The sequence below is a fragment of the Numenius arquata genome, chromosome 8 (assembly GCF_964106895.1).
Source record: "Numenius arquata chromosome 8, bNumArq3.hap1.1, whole genome shotgun sequence".
NCBI classification, from domain to species: Eukaryota; Metazoa; Chordata; class Aves; order Charadriiformes; family Scolopacidae; genus Numenius; species Numenius arquata.
The window spans coordinates 37,212,130-37,230,898 of record NC_133583.1 but is presented as its reverse complement, the minus strand read 5'-3'; the positions used below and the strand labels follow the sequence as shown (position 1 = coordinate 37,230,898).

Below are 18,769 nucleotides of genomic sequence, written 5' to 3'. Positions count from 1 at the left end.
CAGCGATCAGAAACATAATGTGAAATACAACCCTCAAGAAAGAGAATCATGATTTTTAAATTAACTATTACCACACAGGAAAAAGATCTACAAAATACCATGGAAAAACTCCCTTGAAGAGTTAAACTGGTTGGTCAGTCACCGTCAAAAAGAAAGTTAGAAATTTTTAGGAAAAACATTTGAATGAAACAGACAACAAAATGTTTCACTACTTCAGTCTACTGTGTGCGCATTGAATGCTGCAGAGAGCGCTGACCCCTTGCTTTGAGGGGAATGCAGGGAAATTAGAAAACGAAAAGCAGAATAGCAATACTGAGCAAAGATATGGAACATCTTCTGTATAAGAAGAGACTTGATAAACTATTGTTCTTCAACTTAGGGGAAGGGGAAAAAAAAACCAAACCCAAACCAAAAAAAAACAGTAAGGGATACATGCTGCCTTTGGTTTATCAGGTCTAGTTAGAAAGTCACATTTTTCTCTCTTCAGATGCTAAAAAGCTCCCATTTTGCTCTTGAGAAAGTTCTAGAATTTGAAGTCTACTCTATCAGACTACTTCTCCATATTCTCCTACCTTCTTGGATAATCCTTTTCACAATATGAGAGGTCTGTGAATACTCAGACATCCGCACTTTCAAAATGTCCTTGTGATGTAATGAAGTACAGCGTTTTAACTTTGTAGATAACAATTCCAAATAGAAAATGAACTTCTAATGGCACAAAGTCTAGTTGGAGGCCAGCAACTAGCAGTGTACCACAGGGGTCAATACTGGGTCCAATCCTGCTTAACATCTTCATTAATGATCTGGAAGATAGGGTAATACACACCCTCAGCAAGTTTGCTGATGACACAAAATTGAGAGGAATGGCCAATGCACCAGAGGGTCATGATACATCCAGACAGACTTCAACAGGGTGGAGAAATGCGCTGCCAGGAACCTCATGCCATTCAACACAGGGAAGAGCAGAGTCCTGTACCTGGGCAGCAATAACCCCATGCACCAGTACATGCTGGGCACTGACCTGCTAGAAAACAGCTGTGCAAGCCAAATCCTGGGGATCCTGGTGGAAACCAAGTTGAACATGAGCCAGCAATGTGCCCCTGTGGCAAAGAAGGCTAATGGTGTCCTGGACTGCATTAGGAACAGTGTTACCAGCACATCAAGGGAGGTGATCCTTCTCGCCTACTCAGCGCTGGTGAGGCCACAGCTGGAGTGCTGTGTCCAGTTCTGGGCTGCCCATACTGGATATGCATAGTGCAGAGAGTCCAGCAAAGGACCACTAATGATCAGGGCACTGGCACATGTCTCATATGAGGCAAGGCTGAGAGCACTGGGAATGTTCAGCCTAGAGAAAAGAAGGTTCAGGAGAGATGTTCAATGTGTACAAATACCTGAAGGGAGATGGAGTTAAGAAGACAGAGCCAGGCTCTCTTCAGTGGTGCGCACAGGACAAGAAGCAATGGTCACAGACCACACAGGAGGTTTTGTCTGAACTTCAGGAAACACTTTTTCACTGTGAGGGTGACCGGGCACTGGCACAGGTTGCCCAGGGAGGTTGTAGAGTCTCCTTCCTTAGAGATATTCAAAAGCAGCCTGGACGTGGTCCTGGAAAACGTGCTCTAGGAGACCCTGCTTGAGCAGGAGGGATAATGACCTCCAGAGTTTCTTTCCAACCTCAACCATTCTGTGATTTTGTGAAATGGTGTTTCCAGACTAATTGAGACTAAGCCATTATATTGTTTGGCTAAATATTCTCACGCTCCTCCATCAGCCATTTTCAGTGATTAGGGTAATTTAATTTGCTATGAATATCGGCATATATTTATACAATATAATGACCTAGATAATTAGAAGATATTCCCAGATTTATCAAAACCTGACACACAATTCTTCACAAATCATTACCTCACCTCTTGCTCACAACCTGCTGTATTTTCAATTTTAGTTCTTGCTTCTCCTAAATGTATTAGCAATTAGTACAGTAACCTCTTTTCATTACTAGTTTTCACCATACACATGATCCATTAGCAGAGAAATCCGTAAGAATTAAAGTAGATATCTGACTCATAGGAAAAACAATTTGGATTAACGAGACGAGAATGTCACTGAATGACTATTTTAATATTACTCTGGCAATATGACTATCACAGCATGCCTGCTCCCCTTCACTCCTTATCCCTTGAAATGCAAAACAGTCAATATTCTGATGCAGGTCCAGCTCAGATCCACAAACCCAAAACCTTTCATCTTAAGAAAAATCAAATCCCAAAAATCACATTTAGTGCAGTTTACACAGTAATTGATTTAAAAACAGAATAATGAGAGACAGATTATGAAAATGCTTGTCAGTTAATCAAAGCTGAGAATAAACATTACTTTCTTCTTTTGTAGAAAGTGTTTAGTTGATTACAGCAATATTGCTTTTAGGCTGTCCTTAGTTTACCGCAGAGGAAACTGGATACCTGTAGATGAGCCATATTACTTAGAACCGTAAAACTAGAAGCATATTTTACTAGTATATACTAGTATACTAAACTGAATTTGTAGGTTAAAGTCATATTCCTAAAATTGAACCAGTCCTCAAAAAGTTGATTCTGTGAATCAGAAACAAGTATTCAAATACTCAGTAGATAGATGAGGAAATATGAAACCTGTTTGTAGTCAGCAAATGAAAAGCATAGGAAGGTTTCCTAGAAATACAGAAACCTTAAATGAGCTGTGTCCTATTTTCTCTTTAGTCAGGAAAGAAAAAAAAAAATTGTAATAATAATGGGGACCCTCTATGATATTCAAAATATGAACTTTAAGTATTTTTTTGTTTGTTTCAAAATTACAAATGTATTTTCTCAAAATATCTGTATGCATAGCTACACATTTGTCTTAAAATTTTAACTGTTTTGTATTGGTATAAATGCTATTAAATCCAGATTTTTTTGCTATCACAATGCTATAGTAAAAACACTGGAGCTAGGGAAAGCTGGTTACTGTAAATTTATTAAGTTTCACAAACTAGAATTCACCTTAGTTGTTTTTTTTTTTTAAATAAAGGGCACAAACTGCCCTATCACCTATGCTGTTAACAAGAAAATTAAAAAATTTAGGTTCCAGCTTTGTAAAGAACTGTCCAGGTTTTCCTTTGGAACGGTTGCCACTGTAAATATTTCTAGGGTATTCCCCTACAGGCTCTTGCACTCCATTCAAAGAATTATCTCCTAAAAACGTCAAAAAGCAGTATCCCAATATTATCTCTTATCAGACTAAATTCCTTATGCACCTTCTTTCTAACAGAATTGCAGCTACTGGGAATTTCTCTTTCCTGGTTTCAACATGTAATGACACTAATTCATATAATATCAGCATCAGGAAGTATAAGATGAGAATGCTGAAGGTAACAGGCTGAAATAAGTATGGTAGTTCTGATACAATTTCAAAACATATAATGTTTAACCGCTCACCATTTCTCAGGAAAACAACTACCTTCATCTTTGCTTCCTACTCCCACTCCAACCCCTCAAAGCTGGTGAAGCAGTAGGAAGAAAAAATGAAAAGTAATTATTTTCTATTAAATAGAAGACTGATATTCAATTAATTTAAAGGTCACCAGAATACATTCTATCTGTTTACAGCTTCTTTGTCCCCACAAGAAATAATGTTTTCTAATTTATCTTTCTTTTTAAGAAGTCATAACATCCGCTCTTGAGTAACTGTTTAAATAAAAAAAAAAAAACAGAGAAACACATAACAAAACCAAAAAGTACCTGTGGCTGAAATGGCGGAGCAGTAGGCCCCTGCATGCCTTGTGACTGTTCATCCATTCTGTCACATAAAAGCGTCCCTTATGTCCTGAAAAGAGAAATACAGTCATTACACTGTAATTCAATCTGTATTTATGATCAACAAACATCAGCAGAGGAACTGAAGAATTCATTTTCTCATTTGCATGTTTGAGTTTACTAAAATTTAACTATTCCAGCCCTGCACTGTTTTGGGAAAGAAGTTTTCTTTTGCTCAGCTGTTCTATAAAATGAAATAAATCACTACACACATCTGAAATTGTTACTAAAAGATGTGCATTAAACTACTGAAGTCAGACAAATGGCTCTGTCTGATAAAAACTGCATCATTCCATTATTCTTCACAGGCACCAAACACTTGTTTAACTACATATCTATCGTTGGCCAGTACCTTAGGCCTACAGGCAGCACAGGAAATAGGTCCCTTCCAACCCAAACCATTTCATGATTCTATGACTCTACTGCAGATATTTATCCAAGACTAATGAAGTCTAAGCTGAAACATTTAGATGATGTATGTTGATGCAGGTACTATATAACCCACTCATTTTCAGAAGCACTGACTGGAAGTGTTTGGGAATTTGACTTTTTTTTTTTTTTCCTTTTAAATTTGAGGAAAGGGTAGAAAAGGGAAAAGTCATATCATTACCACTGCCAGTGGCTTTGTCCTCTGTGGCTCATTTTTATAATCAAAGCAAGCAAACTAAAGAGGTAACAAAAATGTTCTACCATAGGAAGCATGGAAAGATTATTGACTTGTGGATTTATTATTACTTTTGCAGAGGAAAGGCAAAAATCAGTATTTTCTGTCTATATATGGAAGTTCTTTTATTTTTTTTAAAACTTGTTTTTATCTTTGAAGACCGCATGATAGAATCACATTTTAGAGTAATTTCGCATTTTGATCATACAAAATGCCAAAGATGCAAAAAAATGCCAAGGATGCAAAATGAATCATTTGTACTGTTTGTCAACATAAGCAAGAAATAGATTTTGCTGCTTGAAGACTGTTTTCACAGTGAGGCATGCCTTTCACCTTGATAATAAACTCCAGAGGTCAAAACATAGAGGTAAAATATTTATCATCTTTAAATTTAAATTGAGACAATAATTATTACTCTTCCAAAGATGTTTTTCAAGTTCTAATTTATGGTGAAAAGACATTAAAAATACTGCCAAAGAGTCATCGCTTGTTTAAAAACCAAAAAGCAAATACAGAACACATTTAAATGTGACATGTCTATCACCTCTTTAAACAAGTAATTTGATGACCTTCTTCTGCAAATCCATCACCATGATATACATTGGTTCATGGAAAACAGACAACAGATTAAGTGAGAGGGAAGCCAGCTAAACCATCACCACCCAAAAATTCCAAAGTGCCAAACACGACTAATGTTTTTAAATGCTCTCACACTGATCATGTAGGAGGAAAGGACTTCTTGTCTTCACTGTACCACTTGGCAAAGATAGTAACAGTGAAAGACTCTCTGAATCATTTATCTTGCAAAGATGAATTTAACCATTTTGAAGACGAAAATCATTTGGATTCAGACCAACCTGTACACAATGATGATCACAGGAACACAAGCATATACACTAAATCTTATACTTATGGTTGGTAATACTTGGCAGGTATGAGAAGACTTTGGGTTAACTACTAATGCTTTAAATGGCTTTTTCAGTTGATCAAAACAGTAGGTGCCACCTACTGGCATCATAAAGGATGCAAGATGAAGTATTTGGGGATACAGACAACACAACCAGTTCTTCATTTGAAATTCCAATTGCATAGCAAGTCCCTTAATTGACACTATTTACTCCATGCACTGAGTCTACCACACAGCAAAAGGAAGATAAACCCTCACCAGTAAATCATCTTACCAAACTATAACTGCCTGAACTGGGAATAACACCTTTTCCTTTCTTCATACACAGGCCTCACTTCCTTAGTGGCCACATGTCAAAGCTTTCTGATACCTGCCCACACATCTAAACATCACACAAAGTCACAAAGTAGCCCAAAATGCAAGGGCGCATTCCTGCACCCCAACAGAAGCTCACACCCCACAATCAGCACTCAGCTTTTTGGTTAGTTTCCACCAGCCTGCTGGAGGAGGTGAGACTGCCCACAACTCTGATAGTAAAATCAGAGCAGAGGACCTACTCCTGAAAAGGAACCAGAGCTCACTGCTGACACTTCACTGGAATATGCTTTAAAATAACAGTTTTAAAAGAAAAAAAAAAAAAAAAAAAAAAAGATATCTGGGAAAAACCTGAAATCCTTATGATTTCAGGCCTGCAACTAAGTCTTTATAAACATGATCAAATTATTTCAGGACAAAAAGCTTAAATACACTGCTTAATCACATGAAACATGCCTTTTAAACACCATTTTCATAGCTCAAAGTTCATAAACCATTCACATTGAAAAACATTTCACGGTATTCAGGCAATAATATTATTCCTTTAACAGATGGCTGTTCTACAACAACAAAAAACCCCAATGTTTTCCTGTAGAAAATATCATTAATAGTCACAAGGAAACATGGTTTCCATTAGCTACATGCTATACACTATTGTTTGTTAATTTGGGATCTTAAGTGGGGACATTCAATAATCAATGTCAAAGAAGCAACAGCTATACTTTAAAAAAAGTATATACTTAAAAGAATATTCAGAGTGTTACAGTTCTGCTGAGAATCTTAATCTCATTCTTTTTTTTTTTTCCTGCAGAATATAGATGTAACTACTTCACATAGTTGCTAACACAGAGCAACACGAAGTTACACTGTTCACAATGTACTGATCAGGCACATGGTCACTTCAGTTGCTGTTCTCAAAGGACGGAATGTACTATGTTTACTTCTGGATTACACCATCAATTAAAGCAGGTATTTTTAGTTTTTACTATAACCATTACACTGTTTTAGTTAGGTTAGAGCTGAGGCCCTACAGAAACAACTATCCATTTAACACTGTATATACTCCTTACTTTTTGGTGTCAACAAGTTAAGATTCTTCAGCAACCAACACACATTTTAAATGAAGAATTTTAGATCCCTAAATTTTTCAACTACCTTTACTAATTAAATTCAAAGATAACGATCATCCTTAGCTGAGGGGGAAAAAAAAACCCCAACAACAAACCATATATTAATACTAGTTTCCATAAAAAAATACAGGCTACAGGAATATTCCCATTTGCTTATATTACACATTGACTCTCAGCTACCCAAAGGCACAATTTAAACCTAGACAGAACATTCAATAGTCACTCTGGTTGAAACTCAAAAGAAACCTATGCTCTGGAAACCAGGGTTTAGATTTCTAAATGCCTTGCTGAATATCCAAACCAAAAAGTAACACGCAATTGCCTATCTCACCACGTGGGTGCTAATCCCAGCAGCTCATGCCAGGGAGCCCAAGCACGCTGGTGCGATTCCAGCTCTGCTCTCTGACATAACGGCAACTCTCAGCTCCCCCATGAAAACCACATACCTTTTGGGAGGAGACAAAGTTTAGACCCTTTTTTCCTTTGCTAACACAGCAATAATAGCTTGGCCCTCAAGCCTGTTGTGAGCAGGTTAAGAAACAGGCACCCTACTGCTTTATAAAACATACTGCCTTAATAGTTATTCTTTACCTCTCCTAAGGAAAAAAGCTTAGCTGTTTGGAGGGAACTGGCTTCCGGTCAAATCTGGCCCACACTTTGTCAGGTCACTCTCTTCAGCACTCACTCAATGCTGGAGCCAGGGTGCAGATTGCAGTTTATGAATTTTCAAAGTGATTTTAAAAACAGGGGCTCAGACTCACTTGGGGAAGATCCTGGATGAAGCCAGAGTATGTCAACAGCTGTAAACCAAGCATCCCGATTTTACCATTCACGTTACATTACATGACAGCGCAGCTGTGCGTTTTCCAAATAAATGGGAAGTCAGAAGTCACGTCCAATAAAGCAAACTAACCTGAAATACAAACCTATCATAATTCTTTAACATTAGAATGTACTTTTTCTTGGTGTTCTGCATAAACCATTGAAGAGGAGAAACACTTATGTTTTGATGTCATAACAGAAACATTTTACTTGCAAAGTGAAAGTCACTTCAGTTTCATAGATAGTATTTTTAGTGCATTCCTCAAGACTGGGAAATACTTAGAAAACAACAGTCCCCAAAAGGACTCTGACATGTCCACAGCCTTTATACATTCCAAAAAACACAAGAAAAACCATACCCCTAGCAGTTTGCCTAAAACTCTGCTCTCTCTCTTCAAATTGGTTTTGTTGTGGTCCCCCATCCACCCACCCTGGAATGTAACTGGAAAGATGAAACTCACATGATTCTAATAAAAAAAATAAACTTCCAAATAATAGGAAAGACAGCCAGGACATACACAGCACCTTTTCAGTAAATTATTCCTGACTAACATCGACCATTAAGATGAAATCTGGTTACATACACCCATAGGCCATCCATTCATAAAGTTACACACTCAGCTTAAAGACAGCATTAGAAACGATGAAATAATGCTGAAACATTTTAAATATTTAAAACTAATAGCCAGTCAATGCCTTTCCACTAAACTTCATCAGCTGTCACTGGTCATGCTCCTGCCCACCCCACATTGTCTGTTTCTCAAAAATACTAAACATTTTATTGGTCTGCTGTTAATCACAAATTATGAGAAAATACAATCCACAATGTAACACAGTCAATAAAAAATTACAGTAATTTGTAGTGCACTGCAATGTTGTTGATTATTTGAACTACTCATTTATTCAATGAACAAGTATTTTATAAATGCCAAATAATTACCACACTAATTTATTTTTCTCACTCCATGAATAGCTGTTAGATATATACATTAATAAAGCAAAGTGCATTTAAGTTACTACTCATTTGAACTCTGCCAAGACTATCAAGACCTTAATTGGCAACGGACAAAGTAAACTCAAGACTGGAAGACCAAGTCAATCATTAGCACAGTAAAATCTCTCATTTATCCCAACTAGTATACGTGCATATATATACACACACACACATTAAAGCACTGAAAGTGATTGAATATAGATGTATATAAAGAAGTAGGATTATCCTCTAATTTTAGAAACAGCTTCTAAAAGCTTTCAGTTTTTAATATACTATCCCCCCACTGGATGGCAGGACATTCCTCACCGCGGTAGGGGCAGCCTTGAATGTGGACAACACATATTCTCAGCACTTGTCAATCTAAAAGTAGCTAGCATCTATCTATATGGTAATAACTAATACTGAATTTTTCAATAAATTTACGTCAAAATTGGCTACTGATCGGCAGCTCAGTCAAAGAAGCCAAAAACCACACTGACAGTTAAGCTAGGTTAAGAGTTGGTTTTAGCACGAGCGGAATTAACCATACACAAATAAACTCTACCTAAAAAAAAAAAAAAAGGGAAAAGGCTAAGAGTTCACATGCACTTTTCTCATCCATCTGCCCTACTCTATCAGGCATATTTTCATTCCAAACCCCGAAAACACAGGTGCCAGTCACCTTTATTTCCCAACTACAAAGATTTTGCTATCAGTGCTGTCTGACTAGAAAGTTCAAGTTCTCCTGCTTCACAAGTCCGCTCCCCTTCCTCTTCATTCATTTGCACAATGTAAAAATTTATATTTCATTTACTTTTGCCTCTCCCTTTCAATTATGTCACTCAAGTAGATTGCTTATCTTGCGAGGTGCTCCCGAAGGGTTGTACATGCACCAACTTGCCCTTTTTTAAATTGTTAGTTATTTCATACAAACCGAAGAAGAACCAGGAACTGAAACTGCTTGGGCAGCAGGCTTCTACATTGTCATTTAACTTCTATTCACCTGGACAGAAATTTCATAACCCGTTTCTTCATACTGAGTAGCCAGTTATAAATGATATACTTAATTCCCTGCAAAACTTTTCACTGTGACATGATCATGATTCCACATATGGCACCTAACCACAGCACTATCAACAAAGCAAATCCCCTGCACACATCACACCCTGTTGTGCTGCCGCCTCTGTAAGGATACAGTCTTAAGACAGTGTGGACTGATTACGTGATGCTGCTGCTTCCCCTGCCTTCAGCCATGACTTTCAGACCCTCTTCCTCCGAGTGGCGTTCCTGTGGCTACCCAAACTCCTGGTAAGGTAATTGAAATTATCTGAAAACTAACCCTGACAAAAAGTCACTTTCTTCCAGTTCAGTTCCCTGAATCATTCCATTACAGAGACAAGAATGTGACAAGAGACTGTGATGGCAAAGACAGTGGGCAAGACATAGCTGGGGGTAGAGCAGCCTGAACTTCGATCAGTTAAATCTATTGTCAAAGTACATCTCTAACATGAAATTATACAAGCCAATCCAATAGCTCAGTGACACCAACGTCCTGGTTCCATCAGGGACAGGGTTAATTTTTACAAGGAGCTGAGACTGTATGCAGCCAGGTTGGCTGACCCAAACCAGCCAAAGGGGTATTCGATACCACATGAGCCACACTCGGTATACAGCAGGGGGAGCTGGTCGGGGTCGGGGCAGGAATAGCAGCTTGGGAGCAGGCTGGGAGTCAGGTTCTGGTCAGTGAGTGGCTAGACATTAATCATGTTTTGTATATTCCTCTATCAGTATTATTGATGTTGTTTTCCTCTTTCCTTCACTCTATTGTTAAACTGCCTTTATCTCAACCCACATGGCCAGTGCAAAAATCTAACAAACAGTGGAGGCTAAGAATAGACTATCGTGGCCTGAATGAAGTCACACCCCCACTGAGTGCTGCTGTGCCGGACAGGCTGGAACTTCAGTATGCAGTGGAGTCAAAGGCAGCCAAGTGGTATGCTACAGTTGATATTGCCAGTTCATTTTTCTCAATCCCCTTGGCAGCAGGCCGCAGTTGGCTTCCACTCAGAGGGACATCCAGCCCACGTGGAATCAACTGCCCCAGGGGTGGAAACACAGCCCCACTATTTGCCATGGGCTGATCCAGACTGCACGGGAACAGGGTGAAGCTCCAGAACATCTGAAGTACATTGACATCATCGTATGGGGCAACACAGCAAAAGAAGTTTTTGAGAAAGGGAATAAAACAGTTCAAATCCTTCTGATAGCCAGTTTTGCCATAAAACAAAGTAAGGTTCTGCACAAGAGATCTAGTTTTTAGGAATAAAGTGGCAAGATGGACATTGTCAGATCCCAATGGATGTGGCCAACAAAATAGCATCTATGTCTCCACCAACTAGTAAGGAGGAAACACAAGCTTTCCTGGAATTGTGGGTTTTTGAAGGATGCAGATCTCAAATTACAGTCTGATTGTAAGCCCTCTGTATCAAGTGACATGGAAGAAAAAATTATTTTAAATGGGGCCCTGAGCAATGACAAACCTTTGAATAAATTAAACAGGAAATAGTCCATGCAGCAGCTCTGGGGCCAGTCCAGGTGGGACAAGATATTAAAAATGTGCTCTACACCGCAGCTGAGGAAGAACGGCCCTACCTGGAGCCTCTGGCAGAAAGCACCAGGGGAGACTCGAGGTCAATCCCTAGGGTTTTGGAGTTGGGGATACAGAGGACCTGAGGCCCTCTGTACTTTAACTGAAAAAGAGATATTGGCAGCATGTGAGGGGGTTCGAGCTGCTTAGGAAGTGGCTGGTACTGAAGCACAGCTCCTCTTGGCATCCCAACTGCTGGTGCTGGGCTGGATCTTAAGGAAAGGGTCCCCTCTACACATCATGCAAGTGGTGCTATGTGGAGTAAGTGGGTGGCACTGATCACACAGCAAACTTGAATGGGAAACCCCCGTCGCCCAGGAATTCTGAAAATGATCATGGACTGGCCATAAGGCAAAGATTTCAGAATATCACCAGAGGAAGAGGCGATGCATGCAGAAGAGGCCCCACTGTATAATTAACTACCAGAAAATGCGAATAAATATGCCCTGTTCACTGAAGGGTCCTGCCTTATTGTATGAAAATATCAAAGGTGGAAGGCTGCTGTGTGAAGTCCTGCACAAGTTGCAGAAGCCACTGAAGGTGAATCAAGCCAGTTTGCAGAGATGAAAGCCATCCAGCTGGCTTCAGACATTGCTGAATGAGAAAAATGGCCAGTACTTAATCTCTGTACTGACTCATGGATGGTGGCAAATGCTCTATGGGGGTGGTTACAGCAGTGGAAGCAGAGCAACTGGCAGTGCAGAGGCAAACCCACCTGGGCTGCTGAACTGTGGCAAGATATTGCTGGCCCACTAGAGAATCTGGTTGTAAAACTACATCACATAGATGCCCACATACCCAAGAGCTGGGCCACCAAAGAACATCAAAACAACTAGCAGGTGGATCGGGCTGCAAAGACTGAAGTGTCTCAGGTGGATCTGGACTGGCAATGGGTGGTGGAGCCTTAAACACTGGGATACACATCTAGCAAAACCTACCTGGCTACTTAACACCAAGGAATCTACCAATCAAGCTGTCCCTGCCCGATCAAAACTTCCATGTACTGTAGAAGGGGATAAAGTCCCTGTAATGCACATGAAAAACAAGTTAGGGAAGACAGTCTGGGTCAGTTCTGCCTCAGACAAAGGCAAACCCATCCGCAGGATTGCTTTCACTCAAGGACCTGGGTGCAAATAGTGGGTCATGAGGAAGAATGGGGAGGTCCAATGTGTACCTCATGGGGGTTTGATTTTGGGTAAGAATAGCCAATAAAGCAAATTGTATTATGTTAATTGCTAAACAAACCTGCCACTGTACATCATCACTACAACAATTGCTATATGTTATATCAATGGCACTATAGTGAGAGGCACCCAAACTACGGATGGACGGACTGTGATGAAACTGAGCAAAGTGCAGCAGTGATGGCACCAGAACAACTTCAGCAACTTCAGGGTTTTAAATGCATGTCTACAAATAAATTATTCATAAAGAGATACTAAAGAGATTTACTAAAAGCATAAACAGCTGAGTTTCACATAGGAGTTAGAAAAGATGCGGGACAAATTAAAAGACTGGAAGCATTGTCAGATAAACCTGTTATTGGTAGGCAGAGGGGAAAAAACACCCAGTTTGGAAGGCTGGCTGCATACGACTGTGCCACAACCATGGCTGATAACATCCACATTGCTACAGGTGAAGTAGAACACATTTAACAATAAATTTCACATAATCCTTAAAGAAGTGTCTAAATATCTTACAAACCAGTGCAAGACAACACCTTGTGGTATCATACTGCATGTGTTAGACACACGTTCACAAGCTGAAAAAAAAAAAAAGTGTACCTGTAGTAAATAGTTTAAAATCTGCACTACACCAAAGATAAAAATCAATGAAGCACTATACAGACTCAAAAAATAAACACCAGCCAGGTGTAAGTAACAGGCTTTTTATGATCCTCTGACTAGTGTTACCTTTGAATCCTGAAACCATGCAAATCCCTGGGTCCAGACACGAAGCAGCTAGCAGCCAGTACACTCGCTTCAGAAGCAGGCCAACACTCAAGTTCACAGCTGTTTCTATGTTTTACATTAAACCACCACTGGCTAAAATATGCAAGATTCATTCCTGTTTTTGGAGTATCCTCAATGACCAGCTGTACATTAAGTGTTCTGTTTGCAGGCTGCGCACTGCTTCTCTTCTGAAGTCCTCCTTACCTCCATGAACTTCACAAGCAGCCCGTGTACCTAACACACAGTTCTGAATTTCAGTCAGGGCAAGTACCGGAAGTTCACTACTGCAAAGAGAATTCCTTTTTTGGATTTACTCTCAGATGAGCACTAGAAGGGTACAGAAAAAAGGCCTCTGCAGGACAGAATGCTATGCATTTCCCACCACAAGTTTTTACTTATTTTAGAATGAGCTTTAGGTTCACCTGTGGTATTTTTGCCTCCCAGCTTTCAAGGAATCAATATTTTTGTAAACTTTATACACTGAAAACAGAACATTAAAATTAACTGAAAAAGATTGATTCATCAACACTTCACAGCACCTAACTCAAACCTCTCCCAAAGATTTCAGCAAGGATCTAATCTACAAGCTTTACATGTACTTTTAGGACATTGTAAAGTAATTAATCTGGCCCAACACAGATCTAGATATTAAATAAGACAGAAATAACTTTGTTATAAATCATTCCAAGTAGATTAAAGCAAAGAGACTTGAATGCAAACTCCCAAATGCCAGATGATGCAAACAGTCCATTTACTTTGTCACCTATAACCAAGAGTGAGAAGTCACTAATATCACAAGATTAGCTAAGTGTAATTGGGTTTTAACATGATTGTTCATAGTATTTTCTCACAAATTCCTCTTTTTAATGCCTTGTTTAAAATTTTATAACAAATTCCCTTACATATGCATGTGTTCTGTTTGCCCAACAGGGAATAATGGCACTTGAAATATACTGTTTATTTTCTATCTACAGAAATCATGACTGAATCACAGTTATGTTTCATATGCCAAACACACAGGATTATCTTCACCAGAGAAGCAACTAATTTTAATAGCATGGCTGCTCTTCAGCTTTTTTAACCAACCTGACAGGAAGAATCCCTTTAATACTTACTAAAAAGTAAACAGCAATATTGTACTTCACTCTAGGGCTGAGTTCCTCCCCATGTAGCCTGGGCGGTCAGATGGTAATAAATACAGTAAATCAGTGCTCTAAAGGCTGTCCTTATCACCACTGGTATTTTGGCCAGAAATTTTCATCTCTGTTGCAAAGCCCACGGAATGTAGATAAACTGAACAAATTTTTCGGAAATTTGTCAGTTAACTCCTATGACAATCCATGCTATCAACCTGCACAAGATAATCCCCCCCCTCCATATCATTCCTAAGAACCACTCCTTGGGAATCAGGAGGGATTTTTGGATAAACCCTAAATAATCAAAAAAACTCCCTTGGAGGTAGAGAAGTTGTTACTGCAGTTTGACTCTTCCCAGGAGACTTTTCAAGGTAATGTGAACTCATCCATTCAGCACAGATGTTTGGAACAATGTCAAACTTCAGAAGGCAACAAAGCATCAATGGCGATGCAACTGACCGTAGGGCTAGTGTAAATGCAGGACATTGCACTAAGTTTATTAAACATGGAGGGGTTTTGCATGCATGAACAAGTTGCCTCACCAATTGTCTCTGCGGACAAATACACTGGACTAGCTATGTTTTGTGCAACTGAGCTCAACCATGTTGCACAAAAAAGAAACGTATGGGTGGGCTATATGGCTCTATCTCACAATTCAGAAGATACCATAGGTCACAGTAAAATAAACAATTGACTTCTTTCATTAGAGTTTCTCATACTCTCACAGGACTTAAGATGAACTGAAAAGTGTTACATTTTTTTCTTCTTTGGAACAAAGTTTCTATGGTGGGGATGAGATTCTACTTGTCTAATTCTTGTAGACCCTGGAAGACACTGTGATTAAGTCAATCAAAAAAAGATTTTTAGTTGGCTAGAATTTCTTGATTTGTTCTCAAATTATTTTTTTTACTCCAATGACAAATTGGTATGTTGAATACAAGATGTCTACAATAAAGGCAGTATCTTTACCTTTACAGTGAAAACCTGCGTGCTTTGCAAAGTCATCTACCCAAACATCAGATATTTATAAATATCGAGGGGGGGGGGGAAATAATAATTTATAAATCTCAGGGGGGAGAAAAAAAAAAACAAGAGATGGAGGATGCCTCAACTCTCACTTCCATCGTTTCCCACTAGGCCTCAGCTCCTCAGCTCCTCAGCTCCACCGTCCGGGAGCCTCACCAACGGGCAAGGTTAAGGCAAAACCCAGTAGCCACGGGAGGCTGGTAAGAGCAGAGAGGAGGAAACGCTGGCACCTGCCAGAGGGGCCCTGAGGGCCAGGTAACCCCCTCTGCCCTCCTGCCTGCTGCGGGCGCCGCCGGTGGCTCCCCTCAGCCGGAGGCAGCCGCCCGGGCAGGAGAGAGCAGGGCAGGGGCAGCAGGCTCCCGCCCGGGACGGCGCTCTCTCGACTGGCTACCACAGGGCCGTGGCTCCCAGTGACGACGCGGTTTTTACTCAGTGCTGCGTGAAACCCCCCGGACGGGGCTGTCCCCCTCGGCTGCCCCGGGGAGCACCCACCGACCTCCCAGGTGAGAGGAGGGCAGAGCAGCCTAGAGGAAACTAGCTGGAAACGACGAAAATCATCACAGAAATAAGGTCTGCTTGCGGAATTAACCCGAAGAGCCCAGCCAGGGACAGCGGCCAGGCCGCAGGCAGCCTGAGGCGGGCTGAAGTGGCCGGCCCGGGCCGCCGCCGGGCAGGGTCCCCGCCCGCCTCTCGACAGAGGCGGCCGTGCTCCGCAGCGGGGCCGAAACGCCACAGCAGCCCCCAAGGAGCCGCTTCCCCAGCCGCCCCCACGACGCCAGCCCTGCCCCTCCGGCCGCGGAGTGCCGGGCAGGTGGCGGTACCCAGAGGCGAGGCGCAGTCGCCGCCGCGGCCCCATCAGGGCCGGCTGCCGCCATCCCGCCCCCTCAGCGCAGCGCAGAAAGTTTCTCTCTCCCAGATCCGCACCGCTCCCTGCCCCTGCGCCGGGCGGAGCGGCAGCTGCCGCACCCAATGGTGCTGCGAGCGAGAGCCCCGGCAACCAATGGAGGGAGGCGGGACCCCCGGCAGCCGCCCGAGCGGAGCGGCGGGGGGAAGCGCTTCCAGGAGAGCGGGCACGGCCGCCGGGACCCCCGCCGCGGCCGCGGCCCCGGCCCCACGCCGCCCGCCCGGCGGCCCCGCCACCCCGCTCACCGGGAAGCCTAGCTCCGCCTTCTCCTCCCGCGGGGGCCCCGGAACCGGCCTCCTCTCCTCCCCGGCTTCTCCGGCGCCTCAGGCCCGGGGCCGAGCAGGAGCTAGCCGCGGGCGCCTAGCGGGGCTCCTGGCAGGCGGCTCGCACCCTCAGCTGCCCCGACCTCCTCTCCGCCCCCTGCTGCTCCTGCCGGGCCCGTAAACATCCCGGCATCCCCGAGGAGAGAGGCGGGGCGGCCGCCGGGCCCCGCCTCGCACCGCCGCCCCCCTCCCGGCCGGAGGAGAGGGGTCCGCCGGGCCCACGGCCCGACCGCGCGGGGCGGAGCGGGGCGCCGGCTGAAGTTACCGTCCGGCGCTGGGCAGCCAGGACCCCACCGCGCTACCGGGCGGCCTCGTCCCGCGGAGTGAGTTGCGCTGCCGGGCACGGCTCTGCCCCGGACCGACAGCGCTCCGGCCGAGGGCTTGGCCGGCCAGCGGGTAATGTGGCCAGCGTGCGTCCGGCGGTCAGCCTCCCCCGCCTGCGCGCGTGTGTGCGGGGGAGTTTGCAGCTCGGTGGAAAGCTACTCGGCTTGTGGATGTTTTGAGACAGGGACCGTTCATCTGAGGCATGTTTATGTTACCACGCACAACGGGGCTTTAGTCTGCGCTGGCACTGCAGAAGTGCAGCCGTCAGGGGAAGCGCGGCGCCCTCCCGGGAAAAGCAGAAGCGTGCGGGAGCAGGAGAAATACAAACTCGGGGCTCTGGAAACCAGGGGCTGGTTCTTCTGCACTTAGGTGAATAGCATGGGTCTAAGGCTTTGGCCCAGTCTGCTTTGGAAAACACTATGTGTCAAGCAACATAATTTTAATTTTGCATATATATTGTGACAATCTACAAGATAGTAGACTGAGTATATCAGCTGGAAGTGACTCAAACTCCATTTTGCTATGCTTGGAGAAATCAAAGTGACAGGAACAAAAAAGACCAGATTCGATGAGTCCAGTCCCACCAGCTTCTACTTTTGCGACAGCACTATGGTTAAGTAGATAAAAATACTGAATTCCAGAATACTACCTTTTTTGCAGGTTCCTGAAAGTTTAGCCTGCTTCAGGATGAGGAAAAGCAATTAACTTCACAGAACAGTCATCTTAAGAACGAACGATGGGGAAAAAGTATGAAAACTGACCACTGTTTCCCCAGTGAGGTTATGGATTATTGTGATCAAATGCCTTCCTCCTCAGGTGTGGAAACCCTCTGTAAAAGACAGATCTCTGGCATTCCAGTCAGAAAACAGTAATTTGAAACTGCCTTGAGTCAGACGTACTTTATTTTTTTCCAAAGCAAAGTCTCATTTCAGTTCTCATACGGGTTGGGGGTTTTTTTCTTTGTAACAGGTAAAGTTATACTTGGTTTAAGTCTCTTGCAGAATAAATAGGAAATGGGCCAGTATGTCTGGGAAAGGTCTGTTCACCTCCCTCTGTACAAAATTACACTGTCTGCTTCTGAGGCAAACTTTTCAGCTTTGAGAAATCTGCAGTGTATTCAGTGATATAAAGTCTAACAATTAAATTATTTTTTTGCCAGCTCTCATTTCTCTGATGTTAACAAGCTTATTATCCATTCTGCACATTTCCTCTTTATTATAGCATTGGGTTATTTGATGTCACTAGCCAAGTACAGTGACAAGGTGACCAGTCTGCCTGTGGACTCAGACATACCCTATAACCTTCCCCTTTGAAGCGCATTTTGTATTTCTTGAAAAGTACAGTCCAAAAGAATAAATTGAAATGATGATTAAGAGATTGATTTTTTTTCATGGATAAGGTATCTTCAAAAGCAATTTCCTGTGCAAGAATTCCCTGGATTGTTTTCTTGTAAAAAGTGCAATACTTTAGGTTTTCCCACGTACCTAAGAGTGAAAACTTGATAGATCTGCCATATAATGTTAAGAAGTGTCGTGGTTTGGGCAGGATTCACCAATGAGAACGACAGATGCTCTCCTCCACCTCTCTCTTCAAGGAGAAGAGGAAGAGAGACAAAGAGATTTATGAGTTTACAAGGAACTAAACTACTTTAATGAAATAATAATATAAAAAGAAAATAATTAAATAGATACAAGATATATAAAACCATATAAAGCTCCCAGGATGACGATCACATCACCAGCAGGCACTAGACAAGTCCCAGACTGGACCTAGCGACAGACGGGAACTGGATTCTGGATCCCAAATGCACGGA

The 18,769-nt window shown here is 42.3% G+C and overlaps 1 protein-coding gene across 1 annotated transcript in view; it reads right to left on the bottom strand.

The window, feature by feature from the left end:
* NEK7 (NIMA related kinase 7) overlaps positions 1–16,769 on the bottom strand; it is a 70,174-nt gene extending 53,405 nt beyond the window's left edge. Inside the window, exons 1-2 of the mRNA XM_074151658.1 lie at positions 16,555–16,769; positions 3,759–3,843 (exon numbers count right to left, since the gene is read on the bottom strand). Coding sequence (XP_074007759.1) covers positions 3,759–3,815 — 57 coding nt within the window. The 5' untranslated portion in view covers positions 3,816–3,843; positions 16,555–16,769. The remainder of the gene's footprint in view (positions 1–3,758; positions 3,844–16,554) is intronic.
* Positions 16,770–18,769: the final 2,000 nt, after the last annotated feature.